Source organism: Andrena cerasifolii, chromosome 16 (assembly GCF_050908995.1).
Source record: "Andrena cerasifolii isolate SP2316 chromosome 16, iyAndCera1_principal, whole genome shotgun sequence".
Lineage (NCBI taxonomy): Eukaryota > Metazoa > Arthropoda > Insecta > Hymenoptera > Andrenidae > Andrena > Andrena cerasifolii.
This window is the reverse complement of record NC_135133.1, coordinates 6,698,712-6,722,777: the sequence shown is the minus strand read 5'-3', so window position 1 is coordinate 6,722,777 and position 24,066 is coordinate 6,698,712. Positions and strand designations below refer to the sequence as shown.

Below are 24,066 nucleotides of genomic sequence, written 5' to 3'. Positions count from 1 at the left end.
AACAAACTGTCGCAACATCCCCATCTCACCGAACCGCATTAACCCAACGAGCCGTCGCGCAGCGAGGAAAAGAGCCAGAAAACTGGGAATGTTTGCGATGAGAATCTCGGGCAAAGCACACTCTGCATGCTTAATCGTCCTGCGCGTTGATTAGCGCGCCTGTGCGAGTGGACCGCGAATAATTAGCAAACAAGAAACTTTAATTAAAGCGGATCTCTGCGGCCGGGTGCACGCGAAGATCGCCATTAATTCATTTTATGACAGACGGTCTTGATAAAACTCCCATCCACCCTTCCGATGGTTCGGAACAGCTTCGAACGAAGCTCCTTTGCCGCGGGGGATCGCCGAGCGATCCGGCGCGATGACCGAGGCGGAATGGTACCAAAGGACAGCGTTTTTCAAAGCGGCGGGACGGGGGATTTTGTTTTTCGTTTCGTGTTCAACGAGTCGCAAAGGCAACGCCACGCGAGAGACCACACGAAGAAGAAAGTGACCATGGCACATGGCCTAGGTACCACTTACACTCGAGTCACCTGGATATGCACGACAACGATACTTTCATACGGTTCGAGCAGCTTTTATTTCTCTTTTCCATTCAGTTTCGAGTTTCACGAGCCGCTGTTTTTCCCCTCTGTGCCCCTCGAATATTTTTATGTCGCTGTATGAGCGTTAAGCGAATGGCTAGGAAAACGCGGGCTTGAAAGGGCCGCTGCGATTTCGCGTGGATTTCCATGGAAATTTTCATCGGTATGTACTGAGTTGTGCCATGGGGTTTCCCTGGAAATGGATTCTTTTATATTGTGCTCGCTGCCTCGATTATTCGCCCTTCTCTTACTTTTCGTTCTCCGAAGAAATTCAGGTCTGATTTAATTTTTTTAATAGCTTTACATGGCGGTGGTTGTTAGAGAATAAGTGGAGGCGGTCGGTTCGCCTTGGATATTTGTCTTTGGAAAAGGGGACTAGGGGATTTGGAGACACGGTTTGCTTAGAGAAACGGTCCCGGCGGAACGATTAAGCGTGCTCCTCTGCATGCGGCAAAAAGTGCTCACATGTGCTTCAACGACGCAGGATTCGTCTGCCGTTTCAACGTGCATCGCACGCTTTCTCTGCCGACATAAGTAATGCGGCGCGCTCGTGTTCTCTTATTTTTCTTCGTCATAGCCGAGCCGAGAGGAAAAAAAATTAATTAAACGCGTGATGTCGCGTTGACGTTTTTCACGGAAGTCTGGGGGGAATATTCTCGGAAAAGGAACGGTGTCGAGTATTCTCGGTAAACAAACTGTTGGAATAATTTAGAAATTAGCTTTTATGCCACTTTTAGTGGAAATAATGAATACGCTGATAAGTTCTGACTAACATGTCATCGATAATATGTTATTTCGAACTTTGAAATTAATTCTTATAAACTACATAAGGGACCAGTGGTCGAATGAAACTGTTAGAATTTTCAATTATGAAATAACTGTAATTTTATGACTATTATCTTTTCTGTTCCGAGAGAACTGTGATAAAATGCGGTGTATTAACTGATATTTTTATTCCATACATTTTCGTGTACTTAAGGCACTTTTATTTTCTTGAAAGTAGAAAAAAGTTCTAGCTAAGGAATATTTATTCTGCTCTGAAAAAGTTGAAGTTGTGGCATGCAAATTTCCTGATAATACCGTGGGGTAGACACTAGATCTGAAGTTGAAACGTTAAACCGTTCGGTGAAAATAATTATACACATAAAAATCACACCTTAAATAATACTAATTAAAAATAAAAAATCCTAAGTTTTATATTTTGCCTTTAAATGTCTGTTTAAAAGTAGACGTACGATCCTTCAGAACTTTCATTAACCGAACATACAGTAACTGTATTAATGTACAAAGTAAACTTGAAAGAGAAAAGAAATGCTTTAAAGGTTTAAAGTTCGATAGATACCTTTTATTTATGAAAGTTAACAGTTTGATTCAACCCCCGCAAGAAACTAACGACGCGAACGGTAATTCGCTACTGAAACCTACCACAATTGTTCCTATTAATTCAATGAAAGTTACCTGAATGAAGGTGCGCAGCAGATTTCTACCAAAATCCTCGTTCCAGAACTATCTAACAATGTTAAAAGAGAAACTATTCAATCAACGCAAGTGACGTTGGATCGCGATTCGTCGTCGAAAGTGGTTCTAATGTAACTGCAGGGCGGTTGAAAAAAACCCTAGGCAATTTCCTCCCCTCCATTCCATCGTCCTCGGACCGATGAATCACAAGGTTGCCGAGGGAACGGTTTCACCCCGTGCGAAACAACACGCGTGCGAACCAGCAACCCCCATGGCTCACCAGGAAACGCTTGAATCGCCTACAACGAACCAGCTGAGATGATTCACTCCGCAAGGCTGTGCCAAAAGATTACATCGGCTCTTACGTTCCTGAATGAACAATGCTCTTAGAATGAAGCAATTAAGGCTACTTAAGTGGGGATCCTTCCTTTTAATCCCCGTGGAAGGAATCCCATTTGGCGTGATGGCACGCGTAATTGAGAGGCCATACTCGAGGGACGGCTTTTTATTCGAAGGAAAGGGACCTCAATGGCCGTGCCACTTTTCGAATAAGAATTTTCTTGCGCGGAACAGATCCTCCTTTGGTAATCTCTCGGTTTCCCCGACTTCGTTCCCAAGTTCTTCGACCTCAAGCGATTCCTCGACGGAACTCTGGAGAAATTAATTTCGTGAAAGCGGGCAAGTAATTCGAGGAGCACGTGTAACCCGACCCAGGGTCATTGACGCCCACAATCGTGTCGAGATCGATTGGAATCACTTTCGATAGGAGAATCGAGCAGCGGAAGTAATCTCGCGGAGGCTGCGGTGCGCGAAGCGCGAGCAAAGGACTTCCTCCTCGCGGCTACCCGACGTCTTCCTTAGAGACTATGAATTTTCGGAGACTTCGGCGCGTTGGAAGCTATCGGGACTAAGCTGCATAGTGTAGAATATTCCTCGGATACGCTAGCTTTAAGAATATAACGCTATAGAAACATTGGAAGTGAGCAAGAAAAGCTTTCTTTCCCATTAAAATTCCAGGCGACCTAAAAAGGCGCGAGCAAGAAAATGGAATGTTACTTATTTCCAAGAGTGCCAGAAGAAGCACGGATACAATGTTCGAGTACCTTCGGAGTTAACAAAAAAAAGGTTAAGCCACTCTTCCGAATTAGAAATTGAATTCGTCAAAAAAGCGTACGCGAAAGGGGAATAATGGGGACGTCGTTTTAAATCGCGCACTCTGGTATCGGCGACGGAGTAAAAGTCTGAGGGAAACGGCGGGCGTAAAACGACAGTGCATCGAAGCGAGGGTCGAGCGATTCGACACAGTGCTCTCGATGCGGCGCGGGATCGCGCTCGATCGAGGAACGAGCTCTTACCTAATGTGAGCATCAAATTTAATATTTCCACGCTTCGAGGATCGCTGCCTCCTTTACGTAACCCTGTCGTGGAATAGAAAAAAATAAAATGAGAAGAAAAACGCAGAAAATACATCCGCGCGTGTAACGATCCTATTATTACGTAAATCTCCTGGAAATCTTCGGCCTGGTTCACCGCAAATCGGCGCTGAAGTAAGCGTTCCACCGACGTCAGAGTCCGTCGATCGTCACGGGACCGTTTCGCGCGTCGCGACTTCGTTTTAACGTCTCGTTAGATGATTTAATCGCTAACTGGGGGACCAAATATTTGGCGGCGAATGCAAATGGGATGGAAGCTATTCGTGGCTTTTGTGCAGCGGCCTCTTCAAGCTGATATCCTTGGCGAGGCTGCTTGCAATGGTTGACAAGACCTTGGAGCAGGTACATTTTTAAACAGGAGAATGACGCAGAGTTTTCCTTAGTTTTAAACTGGAAAATTCATAATCGTCTCGAGTTGGGTGGTGCAGAAAACGGTTTTCCGTTGAATAAAATAGAAAGTGGATGTGGCGTTTCCTGCTGTGACTTAGAGGAGGTCAGGAAACAGGGCCACGAGCGACAGGATGCGGGACAACGAGAGCCCTGCTCCTGTTCTCACAGAAGGAATTTCATACGAGTCGATGATGGCTCAGAGACACGCCGCCTCTTTGATTAAAACGACCCCGCCGCGGTTCCCTGGTCTATGCAGTGCGAAAATGAAAGCAATCAGAGCAGCTCTGAATTTCTTTCGGGGCCAGAGAATTTAAATGTTTCCATCGATGCTGAATGATTAAACGGAAGCAAGTCTAGATTCGTATTCGATTAAAAGAAAGATTCGCTGTGCTTGCCGCTGCAAATAATTGCCTAACAGCCAGTGGATTCGTTAGTTCCAGTAGTATCGGAAAAGCTTCGCTTCCGAAAACGTTTTTCCTCGGGGCTCTCGGCGGTATCCATTTTCACTTTGAGATACGTCTAGCTCCACTCGATTCTACTTGCTCTTAATGGTTTCCACGCACGAAAATTCGGCGGCCAACTTTCCTCCGACTCGCTTTCCATTTAGAGGATGGTTCGGAAGTTTAAACGCGTACAGCACTCGCCGAAGGCAGTTAGAAACGTGTAATTATCGTGGACTGTAGGGTAGAACGGTTTAGAACAAAGCCGGATTGCCCGTTTCGGTAGCACAGTCGACTAATTGCTCCGATTGATATGGAAGAACGACACGTGGAGAACGCCTTTCGTGAAAGTGAAGTCTAGGAGAATTGTAGAACTGATCGATTTATGTCATCGCGGCTGATGATAATCATTCGTTTTCGCTCTAAATGTGATAAACAGAAGCGAATCGTGTACGTTAATGAAACAGAAGTTTTCTTTTTGCTCTGATAACTTTGATTCGCGTATCCACATTAAGTGAGCGCTTCTCACTCGTCGCAACCACTGCTGCGCGCTTCTAAGTCCTCGGACGCTCGGATAGAATCGAGCGAGTTGCATTATTGAAACAGAGGATTTCTTTTTTAGGCACTTGTTTTTAACTAAACACTTTCAAGCCGTTCTAAGCGATGCATCACTCTAATTTTATTTCGCTACACTTCCAATTCAATCCCATCAATTCAGTGAATCGTGTTTCGAAGTCGGTAGATTAGGGACTGAGAAAGAAGTCGTCTATGCAAGCTGTCACTCATCCAGCACTCATTCAAGCTCGTAAAATAGAATCAAGTGCCGATTACCTGGCGTTGTCGGGGCTCTCGACGAACTCCATCGTCACCTGGCAATAAACAATTTTCACCGCGAACATCGCGCACCAGCATCGTATCGCGAGGACCACCACCGTGCACCCAGCGTTCCCCGTGTCGTTTCCAGCACAGAAGTGGCTTTCCAGGCGAGCAACGCGAGCGAATTTCGACGCACGCTTACTGTCACGGCCCTTTGTCCTGCTGTGCACGCAGCTGCGTGTGCACATCAGTGAAACAGAAAGAGACGAGGCCGGTAAAAACGGATATCCGGTGTTCCGCTGGGATGGCCTCCTCCCACGGTCGTTGTCGCCCATCGACTACGACGCGTTAGCCATTCGCGAAATAATTCTAATAGCGACAGTTGCATTGTTTTTCTATCTCTGTGTGTAACTTGTCTCCTTCTACTCTGAGATCTTCGAGATGTCGAGAGTTATAGCAAATTCCAAGTCGTTGGAGATGTTTTAAATTTGAAATAAATCTGTCAGTAGATTTAGGGGTGCAGGGTGTTCTTTTGTCGAGAACTGTTTCTTGAGAATTTCTTGAGATATTTTAGAATTGCTTATTTCTTTTGTTCTCGGGGTTCTGATGGGTTATTTCTCGTGTGCGGTAATGTTTGTTTTGTTATTTTTTCACTTTGTAAATAATAGGGTCTTCCCGTAAAAGGTAATAAATAAATAACTAAATAAATTTCATAATTCTCGAAGAAATTAGATACAGTATTTCACGAGAAACTTAACCCTTAACTGGTATCTTGGGGTCGCTCATGACCCCAGGCACGCAAAGTTCGCTGCAAAATTTTTGGTCGTCTAAGCTTGTAAACTGTTTTTTCTAATTAATTTTATAATAATAGTTTAACTTTCTAGGTTTCTATTATTTTATGCATTACCTAAGAACAAAATATTCGTAGAGGTTGATCTAGGGTCGACTTTACAAATTTCTGTGACCTTTTTTATTTGGGGTCTGCCACGACCCCGGTATACCAGCCACGTTTGCCAAAAACAGTATACCAGTTAAGGGTTAAGGGCTCCCCAAAACCAACGCGAATATTCGCGGCTGCAGCGAACATTTTGCCGCGATGGATTCGCGACGGTTTTTTATACGTGGCGGCTTATGGGCAGCCGCAGCGGAAATGTTTCGCGTTTGTCTGAACTACCCCATAAGCCGCCACGTATAGTAAACTGCCGCGAGTCCATCGCGGCAAAATGTTTGCTGCCTCCGCGAATATTCGCATTGGTTTGGGGGAGCCTTAAGCCTAGGAAAATTATTATAAATCTCATTTATTTTCGGAAATTAATTTTCAGTTAGTCAAATTGTGTATTACTAGGTAATCGCGAACGTATAAGCACATATACAATTTATGATAAATCTTATTAGTAACACTAGAACCTGTATGAATTACAATAGAAAATCTCAGTAGAGAAGATTCGACATTAATAACTGCTGAAGGTGTTCTTAAATTCTTATTTAAAAATTCAGAAAATTGTGTACTGAATTAAGTATTGATTGTCTTATTTCTATTAAAGAAGAAACGTTGAAAGCAGAGATAAGGCTCTTGTATCGCTTTTGCATAAACCAGAATTTCTTCAAAAAGATTCAAAAGACGCATTTTTGGGAATTCTCGTGAAATATAACCCGATTTTCTATTTCTCGAGTAACAGAAAATATCTAGAACTCAGGAACACTAGATGAGCGTGTCTCTATTATTTTAGGCCTCAATATCTCTCGCCGAAAAGGTACTCGAACCATCGAAGCCTGTGCAATTTCACTGTAATTACGTTCTAAAATTCTGGTTTTTCATACAGTGTACACTAGTCTCTCCTGCTCATAGAGAATGGTTTCGTGACACGGGCTGTTCGAGACCAAAGGAAGTTCCTGTTGTAATTACGCTGGAGGCCACTGTCCGGAACGGTGATTTGCTTTTGATTAATCGCGGTCCCATTAATTCCCGCCTCGACGCCGAATTTTTGTGGAGATCTGCCCCAGCCTCTGTGCACAGAGAGGCTTCGATTCGAATCGATAGAACACGACACTCCCCGGATTCTACGTCGAATGGGACCGCGCTTCCAGATACAATCGACGCGATAGTGGAATGGGATGCGCGTGCGAATCTCGAATAAAAGCGGAATTTCAATAAACAGTTGGCGGGACTCGTTAGTGGTATCGCGAATATGGAGATAGAAAATTTCTCGAGTTTCTAGGAGCAGCTAATTAGCGGAACTACGACACGCGTGTAATTTATGGAGATGGCAAGCCAGCGGAATGGACTCGCTCGCGCCAACGATATCGAAAATATCCTCGAGGATCTCGCTGTTATTGCCGATCCTGTGCGGCTCTCATTGCTGCAGGATTGGTTTACCAGCGAAAAGTTGGCTCGCCGTTAAAACGAAAAGAAAATTAAGGCTGCAATTACGCGTTAATAAAAACGCGAAGATAAATTAGCGAGCAATACGTTAAATGTTACGGAAGTCACCCATGACCAGTATACTTTCTTAACAATGCGTTCATTTCTTCTTATGAATATTTCATACCGACATTTCTATACGTCGCATCAAAGCGTAAAAAAAAAGCCGCGAACGAGCAGAGATAAGGCAACCGCGGTGCTCGCTAAAATCCTCGCCGATTGTAATCCCGCGTTCCGGTCGGCGGGCTTTTGATTTGTCGTTACTCCGTGACCTCTCTTGAAATTTCGCGCGGCGCTGAGCGCGGTAACGACGCATGCGTTATTGCATCGTTGACGCGCATACGCTGGAAAATAGTTACAAATCGCACCGAGGGCATTGTGTAGGAAAGCCAGCGCTTGTAAGCGACTTTCTTTACAAAATTGCGGCTGCTTTCCTGCGGGAACGAAATGTCCACTTTACAAAAGAAATCGTCACAGTCATCGATTCTACGAATACGAGCACACTGTGGTTCATTAAACTATTCGAGCTTGAATCCACCTTCGAATTTCACGCAGCGAAAGGGCGCGTTAACGGCGCACGCGCCGTCCCATCGCCGGCGCGCCTGCGCGAGGGAATCGTTGCCTTTTGAAGCCAAACGGCGGCTAAACTGAGGCCGAGGAGCGTTTACTGGCGGATTGGCTAGGCCTGGACGAGGATCCGCGTAATCAGACCACAACCACCGCGCTAATAAACGCGAGTAGCCTGACCGTGTCGAAATCCCACTAATTAACGATTAATCGTCTACTAATCACGAGGCGTTATCTCGATCGAACGGGACCGGCCGGTCTCCCCTGGAAGCGGGTTTCGCGAGGAACGTCCGCAAGCATATAATCAGAAATGGCCAATTCTAGCGAAGATATACCCGATCTATAATCGACGTGAAATTCCTCGTGTTTAAGCAACGTACGGCACGTTGTTGCTCCGAATAATAGAGGACGCCTGGGAATAGATTAAAGTAATATCGCCTAGGATCGCCGTACAGTTTCTGCTCTGATATTTACGCGCCGCAGATGTTCCAGGCGATTTTTCGAGCTAATTAAAAATCTGGGCCACGCTCGGCCTCTCTATTATCGCGCAACGTAATTAACTCGCGGCCGTAGTTAATCTGCCCCTTTCTTGCGCATCTCGAGGAGTTTTTTCCGAAAAAATATCGGTTCGTTAAGCAGCTATTCGAACCGGATCTCTCGTTTACTCTATGACTGCTCCAGTCAACTGGACTACGACGTCGCCTGTCCAATTGGACCTTCTCCCTTCGGTCAGCTGTTCCGAGGTAACGATCGCGGTTTGCGTAGAAGATTCTCCCAGGAAATGAGTCGACGGATCTCACAACCCACCTGTGCGCGATTCTCGAAGATGGCTAGTATCTATGTAGCTGAGGAAAATGAATCACTCACCGATGGCATTTTTGTCGCTGCCTCTCCTGCACCCATAATGCCTCTCCAAGGGTGTGGGTTCCGCCGCTCTGCACTCCACCCATGGTCGACCCCTGAACGACGAGGCCTGATTGTGAATTTATATTTACACGTGTTAAATAACAGCTCGCACGTGAATAAATTCGTTCAGATTAGCAATATCATTTGTGCAAATTGAAAGCGGGGTGGGTGAAATTAATGCGATATCACGCGTAAGTCCGTAGCGTGTCGAATTTATAAAACACAAACGTGTTGTCTACGTGCTATTCCACGGTTAATCGCTCGTTTACGATTAATTATTCGTCGCCTCGGTACTTTCAACGCGAAACTCAATTTATCCGGTCGCGGCGATGTCGGCTCTTAAGTTCGTTGCGTAAATAGGTAACAGTAAATCGGAAATAATTCAAGTCGGTTTAGCCGTCACACTTATTTTCACGCTTAGAATTGCAGCTGCACCGATTTTATTTCAAGCTTTCTTAACGCTCCCGCGGCATTCGCGTTTTTCCTCCTGCTGAATTTTTTATTACTCGCGTTGTTCCTCTCGGTGGCTGGGTTTTGTATGAATAACTACATTTCAAGGGAAACGCGTAGCATGAAAGATATTCAATTCGCCTGGGTTTTTCCTTTGGTCGCGAAGAGAGTGCCTCGCGAGGGGAACGTACTATGCAATAGGAAATGAAAACAAAAAAAAAATAAAAAACGCTTGCGAGTGGAATGCAAATAGAATGGCGGCGTGACAAATGCTCTTCAAATCCAGGTGCAGCTGACATGTGCATCGTGCATGGGGGATATAGAGAGCGTTTAGTGTCTCCGTTTGTGGATAGGTGGCGTTAAAGAGCGACGCTTTCTCGCTTGCGAAGTCGGTCGATCGAGTGTACAAGAGCTGGAGAGAGAGAACGGTAGAGTTATGTTTAAGTTGAGAACCGAGAGTTGTTCCTACGTTAATTTTATCCAGAAAGGGTCTTAACCAACGGTTTCGACCCACAGTAATCCAAATTTAAAACAAAATTCTGAATATATTTCAAGAAATTTCCTTGAAAATATGAAGAAAACAAACGGATATTGAAATGTGGAAAGAGAAAAACTGCGTAACTCAACAGCCATGACTCATAACGACATCCGTTCCCCCAAATGAAATTAGAAATTAGGACGAGCGCGCACAGTTAGTATTGGGTAAGACAAAGTCCATACGACAAAGTAGGAAAGTTAACTAATTAAGTTATACAGGATATCCCCACCAGAAGCAAACACTTTGAAAAAAAGCACCTTTAAGAAGCTTACAGTCCTACATGCAATGTAAATAAAAATTCTATTTCACAACCCTTTGTATTCCTACCTACAAGCGAGAAGGTACTACAATGCCCTAACAATTGGAACTTCATAAAATCGAATCACTTTCTCGAATCAAAGTACCATCGCGAAGCGCAGAAAGAGTGTTCCCCTGTAACCAATAGTATGTCCCTCGGGAAATAACATTTAAAGCGCCTTTCAGCGTCCCGCCATTGGCACAGAGGCCAAGGGGAGGGCGAAAGCATCCCCCTACTGTACCCCGCTGCCACTTCCACGCGATTGTTAACACCATAACCGTGGTTTATTCACCTACCCTTGGGGATGATCCCCGATCACTCGTCGCGCATCCTTGAAGAGGTCGCGTCACGCGAACGGGTATCGATACCTCAGCCGCGAGCGAGGAGAACCTTTGGTCACGCCTAAATCTCGCGACGAGCACGGAGGGTCCCCGAATGGTGGAACGTTCACGCCGCACGTCACTTATTTGTTCAGCAGAATCCAGAGGTAGACTGGCCGGCCACGGAAAACTTCACCAACGCGGTGAAGACTTTTCACCAGAGCCTGGAAGAAGGGAGGACGACACCGAGAAGGTGGTGGCAGCCTCTTTGCCACTTCCAGCCGCGCTTCTTCGCCGGCCCGTGCAGCTTCGTGGGGGCGGCGCACTAATTGTCGGACGTTGCGCTTGTCCGTCATTAAAGGAGAGGCAATTAACTGGCGGTCCGAATTTCTTCAGCAAGATCCATCGAGGCGCCGATTTATCGCGGCCAAATACCTGCGGCGAGCACGTTAAATCATCGAAGGATCTCGCTGTCGGAGTTTCCCTTTCGAGACTGGGCGGAAACTCTCGATGACAAACGAGGCGGCGGTAGACTTCCTGATTACTGATTAGCTGTAGCCAGGCTATTGGTTTCGCAAATGGTATCTGGCTTCTAAGTCGTAGGCCTTCGATTTAGGGAGCATTTTTCTGGATCACGAGGTGGATGTTAAAATACCGCGAGGGGAAAGTTCTTAGTACGAGCAGGGACTGTACGTTTTAATCATGCCCTAGATACATTTACAATTGAGAATTCAACTTCTCAACGACTCCGAGCAACGTTATTTCATTCAACAGTACTCGACGTCTCGCAACGCTGCAATTCAATTTCGATTGCTTTCAGAAGTCCAATTCCGTCTGTACCTACCGCACGAAAGCACTTTGCAGTTGCTCCTAATTGTAAGTGATGAATCGTCGAAAAGATTCTACTTCTACCACAGCAGCGATGTTGGTTTCTTTAAAACATTCCTCGCGTGCCGGCCGATGTAAGAACCTCGAAGAGATAGGTGTCGAGGAAGGAGACAAATTGGCAATAAACAGTGCAGCTTTCTCCGCATGGAGCTTCACCTCGGCTGAAATTGCAATGCTTAAACGGAACCAAGTAATAATTCCCCATCCTTCGAACGTGCAAGGCTCTGAGTGAACCGGCTGTTCGAACATTCGCGAAATCAGGGCTTGATATCTCGCCTGATTACCAGCAATTTACTTATGATCAGAAGAATCAACAAACTATACTCTGGCCGTTGATTCCCCTCGTGATCCCTGGAAATCGAGTTTCGCATTGTTATGCAAGCCCGTATCGACAGACTGCTCGCTGCTCGATTCCAGCCAGCATAATTCCTTCCGGCGCTCGTTTCACGCCATCATACGCTTTTTAAAAGCTGCGCTGTTTGCACAAGCTACGGGCATTCCTCGGACGCTCGCGGAATGAAAATCCGTTATTACATTCCTGGGCGTGCCTGGGGGATGATTCGAAACCTGGTTGCGATGTTCCATGTCGCTCTGTGAACGTGACTCTACGCCCTCCCTGCGGGAACCACGTTTGCAGTTTCGAACGTAGCACCGCGTTTTTTAGGAGTCACATCTGGGACTCCGAGGTCGAGTTACAGCAATTTTCAGGCTCCCAGCACGTTTTTCGAAAGAGGTATTAATATTCCGGTTTAGGGAAATTTAGGAAAAACGCTCTGCCACGGAGTCTCAATGGAATACTTTTTTTTCTTCTCTTTTCTGCAACGTTCCATTCTCCGCGGTGTATAGATCGTTAAACAAGAGCAGTGGCTTGTATTTTCTCCTATTTCATACGACTAAGCAAAGTGTCGGGACGCTGACCCTTCTCTCTACATCCCTGGTGGATACATTTTGAGAGATCGTGCAGCCGGATCGGCGCTCGGTTCCGTTCTGCTTAGAACGGAAAGATGCCCGTGGCCGTCCCATTCCGGTCTCCACACTCTAATACCTTCCTCATATCAACGGCTGCTAACCAGGTTAACGCGATCCAGCTCTCGATCGTGTGACCACCATGCGAACGGATTCATGGAAACGGCGAGTCTGGCGGCTCTCGGAGCCTTTTTCTCGTCTCCTCTTGGAGGGGATTACTAGCACGCTCGAACGACTGCGATGTTATTAAGCGACCTGGGGGATGGAACTCGACAGCTACACGACCCCATTAACACCCGAAAATCCTGGCTTCGTGGCTGATCCCTTCGTACGGTTAAAAGGTTACGAGGGATCTGGGCTATGGTAGGGAGAGCTTTGGCACCATGGGAGAGGATCGTGTACATTTCGACGAGTGCAGAAGCGTTTTCTTGGTGAAATATTGCGGCTTTAGGGGATCAGGCAGGAGAATAGTGGTGGTAAAATAAAGTAAAAATTGTACTGCCCTTGGAAGATCCTTAGATCCTTAGTTAGATCTCTAGCTCGTATTTGTTGCGAGCATAGTTCCGTGGCCGAAAGCTTGCTAGGAAAATTCTGCTCTCAATGTGTAACGACGGATCACCTGTGGCCACAACCTGTTGAGGATGAAAATTACTTCAGTTTCAGACGTGACAGTGACGTATCACCGGGGCTTGCCGAAGATCACGGTGCCATTACCATCCAGGAAGGAGCACTGCGTGTTCACCCTGAAGCCCATCACCCACACGGTGAGAGACTTCATCAAGATGCTGAAGAGGGAGGATCGTGGCATCGATCGAGCAGCCGTGACGACGCTCGGTGAGTCTGCTACGATTTCTTAGAGGAACGAACCAGTTCTTACCGCGACGCGATTAAAGGTTTCTGGGTTACGAAGCTCTGCTCGTGCTGTTTCAGACGGGATCAGGATAGGCTCCAACAACACGATAGAGTCGTTAATGGAGGAGGACTTTCGATTGATAATAAACGACAACGAGTACCTGGTCTCGCCTCCGTTGAATCACAGGCACACTATGGTGAGATACTTGGCAAAAGCTTGCCCCTGGCTGCTACTTTCGACGAATATTTTACGAATTTAAAAGCACAGCTCGTGTTGATGCAAACACTCGAGAGTTGGGGTGGGTTACTCGCAGTCTATCCTTTTATCCTCTCGTACAATAAATCATTTCGTAATTAGATACGAAAAAATACAATTGCGATCCTATGTCCAGGGTATACTGAAATATCTCTGTTTCTGCTAGCATTTCCACCATGTTTAAGGCGGGTTGCAGGTAATCGGAGAGCATCGTTGAATCGTATTTTCCAGGAGAACATACAGAAGTTATCGGACGTGCAGACGTTGATCGGGCAACTGTACGAGACGTTCCACGTTCGGGAACATTATGCCGGCATGGAGAAGCAGGTGCTCGCTGAACTGGAGGCTGTCAGATTGGAGTTGGAGCCTCTGGAGCAGGTGAATATATATTGGAGATGGAAGCACCGATCTATGAAAGAAATAGACATCCACCAGCTGTATGAAATTTGAGCGCCTCATCCCCCAGCGTTCCTCCCTCCTGATCTCTTAATTGCGACGAGTGGTCGCTTTCGTAGAATCATTACCGCGGTTTATCAGTGGAAAGAGATTCTAATCAACGCGCCAGCTTAGCTAGCTGGTTCGCATCCGCTGTATCTGATCGCCGCCGATTGTGCGGAGGGCATTGCCGGAAGAATACGAGAGAAGCGAGTCTTACACGAGCCTGTTATATAATTAAAAACAGAGAACGAAGGAGCGAAGGAACGTGCGCGCGTTACGGCCGAAACGTTGATCGCTTTTCGTGCACGTTCCGAATCGGCGCGGCAGCGCGGCGTTAATTACGCCTCCTGGGAATGTGATAATTAAACGAACCTCCCCCCTCCCCCCGGGTGAAAAATTAATTCATCCAGCGAGGAGAAAACGAGCGATAAAACAGAGGGCCCGCGCGGTGGTTCGTTGAATAATGCGCACACGTGCCGCGTTTCTATGCCTGATAGAATGCTAATAACGCGTCCAGGCTCCATAAAGCTTCCGTTTAACTTCAGATACCATCGAGCCACGTGAATTTTCAATCGTTTCATATTCATCGGCGCGTTCGAACGGTAATGGAATGACCGCTCGGTCGATGAATAGGCTCGTAAATCTTCGAGGTGATGGCTCGAGCCGTCCATCATCGAGAACACTGTCTTCCCCACGCGCGGACGTGGAACATTCATATTAATACCCCACTTTAATTTAATGAAAATCCCGGCCAACCAAAGTAGTTACATGCGTGGAGTATCGATCCCAGATGATCCTGAATGCCTGCCTCGTGAGTATTGATTCTCTTAGACCGTAGCTAGAATGGAATGCCTGCGAAGTGGGTGCTTAAAATTCTTGGGGAACGCCGCTGTGTTCCTTTGCCGATAGCAGGCTGGCGTTTAAATCTGCCTCGTTGGATTGTCGCAGAAACTGCAGGAATTGGAGACCACGGCCGCCAGGAGGGCAAACATCTTCATCTGGATGTGCCTAGTCCTAATGTCGGTACAGTTCAGCGGCCTGGCCAGGCTAACCTGGTGGGAATACTCGTGGGACATTATGGAACCGGTCACGTACTTTGTTACTTACGGTACCACGGTGTGCTGGTTCATCTATTTCGCCTTGACGAAGCAGGTTGGTAGTAGCGGCGAAGTTTTCCAGACCCCCCAATGACTTGGTAACTGTAAGGGGAGTGTTGGATAAACTAAAGGTACCCAGGGAGACTAAGCCGAATGGTTCTATCGTTAAACTATCGACAAGTTAGAAAGTCCCAAGAATATTATACAAGCTTGTTCTGCTGAAAGCAATTAGGAGTTCGTTTCTTCGAATGTCCACCCTAAACATGACGAGCAGACTATGCAAGACCTTTCCTTCGATCGCCGCTGCATAATCGCGGAATATATTTATCCGACTGTTTTGCACCAGGAATACATGCTACCCGAAGTGCTGAGCAGACGACACCTACTCGCTCTTCACAAGAGAGCCAAGAAGTCTGGGCTGGACGTGAACCTATACAATATGCTGAAGGACCGGGCTTACGAATTGGAGACCACTTTGAAAATCATCCGCGGCCCCCTGCACGAGCACCAGACCCGCGTAGAGCAGCAGCAGAGGGAGAGGTCGAGGTCCAGCAGCTCAAGGTCACCAAGTTCCTCGCCTAGTCCTAGTCCTAGTCCTAGTCCGGAGAGGAGTCTTCCTAAGAAGGGCATCTTTCCAGAGAGAGACACGTCCAAGAAACCAGTCTCCGAGGAGGCGCGGTTCAACTACGGTTGGACGCACAAAGACCCCAGGGGCTACTGATCACCGAATGATCGTTGACCCTCCGGGGAGACCGATCTCGTTGAAAGGGATTCGATCGCATCCTTTTTTTCCTCCATGAAAAAATGCGCTCAGGGTGTTTGCCGAATGAATGTTACTGTTAGAAAGAAAGGGGGGGACGTAACCGCGAGGAGAGAAACTGACGAGGGAGGGGGCGGCGAGGACGGTTACTTTCCTCTTGCTCGAGAAACCTGCAGAAGTTTCGAATCGTCGACGAAGTCTTCCAAGTCGTGCGACGACGCTCCTAATCAACGACTACGTGTATAATATTATACCTGCCCGATGCTCAATGTTGTTGACTGCTGTGCATTTGGAAGACGTCGAAGAGAGAGGTGTATATACCGCAGTTTTCTACACACTATCGATTGATATACTACACGCTAGAGAAACTGGCGAGTGAAGGTCCGAGGAGACGTTGCGGGTGGTCGTGCTCCTTGGCAATGCACAAGGTGGTTCACCGGGAAGGGAACGCCCGCGTAGGAGACGTAGGTTTCGTTAGGGAAACACAGCGACGACCTCGGTTACTTTAGGAAAAGAAGCTTCGGGGGAAAATTAGTGAGTTCGAAATAGTTAATCGGACGTTTGTTTTCAGGTGGACCATCCTATAAGTATATATTATCGATATACACGTATTTGTGGATCATGCGTATTTGTGATAAGTTGATCGTGTTTAGTTGTAATCTCATTGTACTTTCTGCAATTCTCGCACAAGCGTCACGACGATCGAAGCGCGTCGGCTGAGAGATTTTATTTAGAAGTCGACTTCCTAGGTCCTCGCGTATATAACATTATTTTTTCTACGAGAAGATATCGATAACGTTGTTAATGTAAATATGAACTTTTCTTTCAACGCGAGATCAACGAACTGTATTTTTAATTGTCGTGTACCGGACGTGGTACGTTGTACTTAACTTTTGTGACTCGACAGCCTGTTGTTGCCTGTACTGATTCTTTCAGGGAAGAAGCGATTGTACTTCTCGACTTATAATATGCACGATAGCGGCATCGATAGTTTTCTTATATTCTCGACTCAAACGCAGTTTCGTCTTATTTAATATCGCCTACTGTGTCCCAGCTGGTCCTTGTCGCGACTGCGAGACGACTTTTGCGGATTATTCGTCTGTCTTTTATCCAGAAATTTGTATAGGTGATATGTTTACAATCGTTGCTTAACGCTTGAAGCTTCGTCGCCGTTCATAACAAGATTTTTAGCATTTAATGTTTGCAACGATACTTGCTTCGCTAAGTCTTTTATTCCTGTCGACTACTATTGGTCACGCACGATTTAAAATTTGTGAACTTTGTGCACCAGTACCAGTAACAACTTTAACGTCTTTAAAACTAAGCTAAATCGTACGATTAAACTGCTACTGTTACTATTAATACCACTTTAGAGTACCATTCACGAAAGTATCTTAGATAGGGGTAACATAGACAACTATTTCTAGGCTCTTTAAGAAACTTTCTCTCGCTTGTGTAAAGATCCCTTATCCGTCCGCTCGAATAGATCGCCAATCTATTTAATGACCTCACGATTTTACAGTATAAAGGTAATTATATTGATACTTTACGTTCGAAGAAACTGTAACGGTATGTATTGCCGTTGCAAAAAAAGGTGGTACCGTTTAATCTATTTACGTTTCAGTAAAAAAAGAAAAAGATTTGAGAGTATCTGTCGCGAGAAATATTCATTTTCCAAGCCGCGTTGTCCTATGCTGCAAAAGAGTGCTGTGGAGATTCAACAAATTAACAATAACGTATTTTACATTCAGTGAAAGTTTATATTTCCTGTCCTGCTTTAATTGCGTGGCATCGTCTGAACTTAGATATATACTGTAAACTTCAAAATGTATCTGAAGAACTTCCACTAGCGAGTGGCAAGGTAGAGAGAGTTCGTTTGAAAATCTATTAGCAATCTACTAGATTCAATGCAAATTAGGTAATTAATCGTAAACAAGGTTAAGCACTCTACGAGAACACTTCTTCCCGGACACAGGAATTGAATGCATGCCGCTTCATCGCGTTAAGTATTTCTTCTTCTTTCGACAATCGCTTTCGCAAGCACTACTTACAATCGAAGTTATAATCTAGTGCCAATGTTCAAAGTCGCTGATGTCCTACAACTCGCAAAAGTGATTTCAAAAATGCTGTAAATTGGTTAAAAAAAAAATAGAGGAGAGAGAACAGAGGATGGTATACAGTGTGTCTCGAAATAATTTTCTCACGGAATTCTTACTAAACACATTTTAAGATTATTCCAATGCCATTATGTGCTGTTATTTAAGAAGAATGCTGTATTGTTTTAGTTCTACGAAAGTACAAAAGGAAGGCAAATGCAGTGAACTGGTACAGAATGGAATTGTGTTCCTTTCAATATTATTGTACGTAGACATAAGTAGCGTCTTTTACTGTTTAGTATCCATTTTGTGCGATAATTATGTCCGGATACCCTGTATATATATAAAAAAAAAGGAACAAGAGAAAATAAGGAGGGATGATAAAGAATACGTGATAATGTAATTGTAACGTGTACGAAGAGGTATCGCTTCCCAGAAACGAATTTCTTGTCCTCGCAAACAGCTCTTCTTTCCGAAATATTTTTTATGATCTTTAGGGAAGATTTCGTATACAAGTTTTTGTACATATACAAAGATATATTATATCGTATATATATGTGTATACATAAGTGTACATGTATGGTTATTTTGATGAACGTTCTTGTTGTGCCGTTACCACGGAGCTTATAAGGAACCGCCTAATTCCTCGATCGATATAAATAGACAATTAATCGAACTATATCTACGTTTTAATGCCGTTGTATCACACTTATTGAAGTTTTAATCGTTAATTTCCACGCACCAGAGTAGAAACCATTAATTGACGGAACTGTACTTCCTACCAAGTTCTAGATATAGTACTGGCCGATTAAATGTGAAGTCATCATGTATGAAACCACTTATAAACAATCTTCAGTGATTTCTTTTTGCAACAAATTGACGCTGTTTGTTCGTCGGTTCAAAAGCAAATAATTAGAGAGTTTGATGTGTCCGCGATTTCAAAGACCAATCGTTTGATTCGTATTTTCATTAGTGTAGTTATTGGTGGCACCGGGTTAGTTGAACAGTGGTTCTAGGAAACTATTTGCATTCGAAATTACCGGTATTGATATCTCTGATTTCTGGGACGTAATTTTCATTGATTTCTGAGTTCGTCCTGATCTTCGTTTCGATTCTCAGTCGCATAATTGACATGTGTACATATTATTCCCGGCGATTGCATATTTATACAACGTTGAGTTGTGCTGTGATTTACGTCCGTGTATCTAGTTATACATAAAAACGGTTGAAAATAAAGTAAAACATGAAAGATTCTGAATCGATTCCCAACCGTTTCCAGCTTCCTTCTGAGTGTTTAAAAATATATGTGCTTCCTGAACCTGAGTCTAATTGCATTCATATGGTTTCGTACTTATGTAATTACTTTCTGCTTTTCTAGTTTAAAGAAAGTTCCTTTAATTTTTCCAAACTGTTACATTTTGGACCGCGAAACGTTATAACCACCTAGCGGGGAAGCCTATGATACGTAAGATTTATAAAACAAATAAATTAATTACTTCCTCTATGATTTTATGTTTTTTTTTTTAAATTCGAATTCAAACTTGTATCATGCGCGCTAGCGTCTCTAAGAGAACAACGACGACATCTACGATACAAAGTTTTTTTTAAATATTTGTTTCATTACTTTACGCAGAAACAGATATTTCCTATCTGAAAGAGGATTTACTGTTCAGAAAATTCCTATTTACGAATTATAAGCTATTCGAATCTACTTCAACTAATCAACAATGATAAAAATCGTGTATTGCTACTAATCGTTTTGTGGTGGCGCTTCCTGTGGCGCCTCTAGTGGTGAGCTTTCACAAACTTTGAAGTGCCAGAGGTAAGATATCGCGCGAATTAATCTCTTGTAACTAAGGCAGCTAGATTATTTAATTTACGCATATATAGAAAATATTTACGTCGATTAATTTGTCTACCAATCTCGCCTTACAAAAGAAGCATTGCATTCTATCATAAAAATGCAGAAACACGCGTACCCAAAAAATGGAACCCACTGGAGTCATTGGATCGAGAGGGAAAGAAGGTAATTATTCTTAAAAGATTGCGTGCTGTATATCCCTCATTGCTACGTGGCCGAACTCGAAAATATTATTCGACAGAGGGTACCCTGTGACGTCAACATTTCCACAGAGGTAGAAATTCCAATGGAAGCGATTGGCCTAACCCCACCACATGACGCGTGCCCCGGCGACCGCGAAGTCGTTGTTTGTTTTGGGACGCCGAAGCTATAAGACGTGTCTATGCAGTACTCCGCGCATATTTAAAGTACGTAACCTCACTCGTCCCATTGAAACATATTATATTACTACACGCGTTTGCTCTCCACTACGGCTTTCATTTAATACTTATTCCATTTTCAACATAAACTAATTCAATTAGTTTAATCAATTTCCATGCCCCTTCTCTGTTCCCCAGTTAGTATAAATTGATCTATTTAATCGATTTTTACTACTTAATTGCAATCTTTCACGGCATACTCCGAGTCGAGTGTTATAATTACAACACGGTGGTATTTATTTTAATACAATTGCCTTTAATTTTTATTTGTTCTGTTGCAGATGTTTGGGCGCAATTTAAACCGACCGAACGGATACGCCATTGACGCCATGACACTTAGTGATCAGTTTAAATGGAGCTTCGCGGAGATTCGATCCGTTCGGGATTAACTTTTCTTTCGGAAAACTTTGTGGCCGCGCGCAATGCGGTCGTTAGAGTCAGTGCTTTTTACGGGTGTTATATTGTTTCCAGAGAATCGGAGCTCGCGGTTTGACTTATTCAGCCGCGAAAGTAGCGTCAGTGATTTTTGCTAGCTATATTTTTCGGTCGTGTTTAGTAGTCTTTTATTTATTCTAATCATTGAAAGTGAGATTAGAGTCAGTGCGTCATTGAACAGGAGATCGGGCGCAGGACGACGAGGGAAGGATGTGAGTACATTATATTGTCAACTTTTATTTTTAATATTTGGTGTTAAATATGTGTTGCAAAAAAGTAGATTTCTTATTTAAAACTCTTAGGCAATTGTGTTACTTGATATACAGTTACTAATCGGATCACAAATTACAATGAGTTGCAATTATGAATTATATAGCAAATAACACGAGCAAATGGCTGTGAATTTTGCTTAAAGGTGGGTTTCTCCACAGTTGAAATATTGAATTTCTTTATTACCAAACGCAATAATAATATATGCAGTTTTAATTGTTATAATTAATAGCGTTGTAATCTTACTCGATTCTAAATCGATAATGTTGAACGTCGGTAGAAAATGCTAAGGGGCAAGCATCCCGATTCTGTGACAAAACTTTACATTAAATGTTAAGATTGTCTTATATATCTACAGTTATCCGTTCACGCGTTATATTAGAAAAACTAAGGATGGGTTTCTCGAAGCGTCGAAATCTCGAAACCCAAAAAAGTTTCGAGAATTCGAGATTTTGCATTTTTTTCCGTAATTCAAAACTCTCGAAAGCCAAATAAGAAAAAGTATAAAATGTATGAATAAACAATCATTCGCAGCGTGCCTCGAAAAATCGTGTAATGTTATACTTTTGTTTGCATTTTGTTTAACTATGGTCAACAAAGATTTATGCAAAAATTTTGTTGGCTTCAATTCTCAAAGCAAGATATTTCACTTACAAAACAGAATCAGCGCTTCAAGTTTCGAAAATTTCGCAGCCTTACAAACTTTCGTATTCGAGTTTCGGGAATTTAAAAATTAGCTTCGAACCCACCCCTAGAAAAAACGCACAAATTAAAACAACTAGAATATAAATTAGCTTATTCATAATTCCAACTCACCTGCACTTCATATATCCACAAACTTAAAGCATCCATTCGCTGCCTCTCAAAAATTAAAATTCCCGTACGTTTTTATACTTGCAATAACATTACGACTGTACAAAGGAAAATAATAATAATAACGTCAGCCGTGCGTTGGTGTACGGTAATAAACCAGATAATAACGTTTAATATATGTATTTTATATAATTTTACTTGCATGCCAAATAATACATGAATTCGGAAATGTCTTTTAAATGATACTGATTTTGTAAAAGATAGTTGAACGACGATGCAAGTTACGGAATTAGAAACGCAATTTACGTAACTGTATGTATAGCGGTTTATAGTCGGGAATAATACCCATGCGAGAATATTCTCATTTATGTTTATGTCTATGTGCATTTTATACGTTTATTGTAGATGTAGAAAGCATTATATAGTATATTTTAATTCACATATGAAAACAATATTAATGGGGCTGATGCATTGGTCCTGTGCTTTTATATATAAAAGTGCAGAGGAACAATCCTTCGTTTAAAATGGACACCCCGATCTTCTTCTAGTAATTCCAGATAGATTACCTTATATGAGAAAGTGTCATATACCGGATACACGTTCTCTTTGTCCGTAGCATATACACTGCATATGCATATGCCCAGGGCGTTTGCGCGGGCGCTGCTAACAATACAGACCCGCATACGCGTGTGTACGACTGTATACTGCTGCCAGTTTAAGTCTTAAAAGGACTTTCATGTCATATCGTTACTATAAACATTTCATCTAAATATATTATTATGCGACATAGATGTTAAAGGAATCGGTTTCAAAGGGTTAATTGTCAATTGTCGTTTAGGGGACTACATGGGACCTTCTATCAAACTAATTTTCATTGTGCAATAGTAAATGCTGCGTCCCAGGGATATAAGTGCCAGTAGAAATGCACCTGAAACAAAAAGTCGTAAGATATTACATTCTGAAAGTCAACAAACAGAATCTTTCTTTCGAAGTCAAGAATGCTTAATATTACCTACCGACATAAAGTACATAAATTCCACCCTTATTCTTCACATACGTATATGTTCCAACCTTTAAACGAAACGAAACTAATTAGTCTCACGGAATACATTCGAGGGAAATAATTAAATAATTTCGCGAGTAAATATTCGGTGTCATAGAAATACGCACGGTCACGCCTATTGCACAAACTAAGAGTATTATTCCAACGACGATGAACGCGATCCCTCGACCTCTAGCGAAGTCTGGCCCAACGGAAGATATCTTCCGGCAGTGTGGACATCGAGCCAATGCGTTGTTCAGTGTATTAAACTGGAGAATAAGAGAACAGTTACCAACCCAGTTGCGCGGGCACAGTTAAGCGGCTCGCTGGAGTCCTTACCAAGAATGTGTCGTGACAGTGGGCGCAGCATACCCTACACATACCGGGCATAGATAGTACAGGTGGCGTGATTGGGCTCGGAGCTAGATTGATAATGCGTTTACAATTCGGCCTCGGGCAGGCGATACGTTGTGACGAGCTCTTACATATTAGTAAACAATTACACGGGCAGCGGACATATTTCTTTCCCGGCGGAGCATTCCTTATTGGCTATAAAAAAGAAACAAACAGAATCTTGTGATCCCCGCTACCGAATGTTTTGCGCGCGACCAACGGATCTGCGAACGTACCGTAGCCTCGTTGCACAGGGAACACTTTACAACATGTTGATCCCGTTTACCACATATATCTATCATAGCCTGGCAAACTCTGCAAGTGATCATGGGCACACCACCTTGGGGGAGTGATTCATAGGGGGGTGGTAGCTCGTCGGGCCCTATCGTGGACACCGTGTCGGCGGTCCACATCGTGTCTGAAGGAAAAGGTCGCAGATGAGAGGGGCAATTGGATTAAGGCGATCCTAATCGTCGCGCCAGCGAAATCGGCTATTATTTACCTGTGACATCGGTGCTGCGCGAACTATGAGGGACATCGTTCATTAATAACGGCTGTCGCTCGCCCTCCTTGCCGTCGCCCATGTCAAGCCGTTAATTTGCCCCTTAACGACAACAATTTATTTAAAGTGTTGTTTGACAGTACTCCCGGTGCTCCGATGACAAGGATGACAAAATACAAAATTTTTCTGACACCCTCCGCGATTTACGCCGCTCATAGAGCAGAAACCGCGAGCCGCCGCGGGTGTCCGCGTTACTGCTGCAGATGCCGGTCCCGAATCGATTGCTTTACGAATTCCACGGGCGGTCGAAAGTTTTCGTACGTTGCCTGCCCTGTTACGCGATGGAATAGTGACGT

The 24,066-nt window shown here is 44.0% G+C and overlaps 3 protein-coding genes across 8 annotated transcripts in view; 1 reads left to right on the top strand and 2 right to left on the bottom strand.

Annotated features, from left to right (window-relative positions):
• Window positions 1–10,750, bottom strand: part of Jv (javelin) — a 28,901-nt gene extending 18,151 nt beyond the window's left edge. For 2 of the 5 annotated variants that reach the window (XM_076829782.1, XM_076829783.1), the window contains exon 1: window positions 5,137–5,183. In XM_076829782.1, the coding sequence (XP_076685897.1) occupies window positions 5,137–5,168 (32 nt within the window). In that variant the 5' untranslated portion in view covers window positions 5,169–5,183. Of the gene's footprint in view, window positions 1–5,136; window positions 5,184–8,977; window positions 9,084–10,598 lie in introns of those variants that run through there. The other 3 variants (XM_076829786.1, XM_076829784.1, XM_076829785.1) reach the window with 3 other exon arrangements.
• Window positions 1–19,237, top strand: part of Mcu (mitochondrial calcium uniporter) — a 57,738-nt gene extending 38,501 nt beyond the window's left edge. The window contains exons 3-7 of the mRNA XM_076829787.1: window positions 13,134–13,310; window positions 13,407–13,525; window positions 13,816–13,962; window positions 14,971–15,174; window positions 15,466–19,237. Coding sequence (XP_076685902.1) covers window positions 13,134–13,310; window positions 13,407–13,525; window positions 13,816–13,962; window positions 14,971–15,174; window positions 15,466–15,840 — 1,022 coding nt within the window. The 3' untranslated portion in view covers window positions 15,841–19,237. The remainder of the gene's footprint in view (window positions 1–13,133; window positions 13,311–13,406; window positions 13,526–13,815; window positions 13,963–14,970; window positions 15,175–15,465) is intronic.
• A 2,700-nt stretch (window positions 19,238–21,937) lies between these two features.
• LOC143377859 (type 1 phosphatidylinositol 4,5-bisphosphate 4-phosphatase) lies at window positions 21,938–23,933 on the bottom strand. 2 transcript variants are annotated; one of them, XM_076829639.1, is made up of 6 exons: window positions 23,711–23,933; window positions 23,445–23,626; window positions 23,155–23,364; window positions 22,944–23,084; window positions 22,790–22,844; window positions 21,938–22,701 (listed from the first exon to the last, which is right to left on the bottom strand). In XM_076829639.1, the coding sequence occupies exons 1-6, from the start codon at window positions 23,790–23,792 to the stop codon at window positions 22,616–22,618; spliced, it is 756 nt and encodes a 251-aa protein (XP_076685754.1). In that variant the 5' UTR covers window positions 23,793–23,933; the 3' UTR covers window positions 21,938–22,615. The 2 variants fall into 2 exon arrangements, with proteins under 2 accessions (XP_076685754.1, XP_076685756.1); XM_076829641.1 differs by lacking the exon at window positions 21,938–22,701 and having other exon boundaries at window positions 22,832–22,861.
• Between the last annotated feature and the right edge of the window lie 133 nt (window positions 23,934–24,066).

Bases quoted from the DNA above. Each gene is read 5' to 3' on its own strand.
- LOC143377859 (XM_076829639.1), bottom strand. From the start codon at position 23,792: ATGGGCGACGGCAAGGAGGGCGAGCGACAGCCGTTATTAATGAACGAT. The intron at 23,085-23,154 runs GTAAGGACTCCA...CTTATTCTCCAG, and splicing joins ACTGTCACGACACATTCTTG to TTTAATACACTGAACAACGC. The intron at 22,845-22,943 runs GTGCGTATTTCT...TTTCGTTTAAAG, and splicing joins TTTGTGCAATAGGCGTGACC to GTTGGAACATATACGTATGT.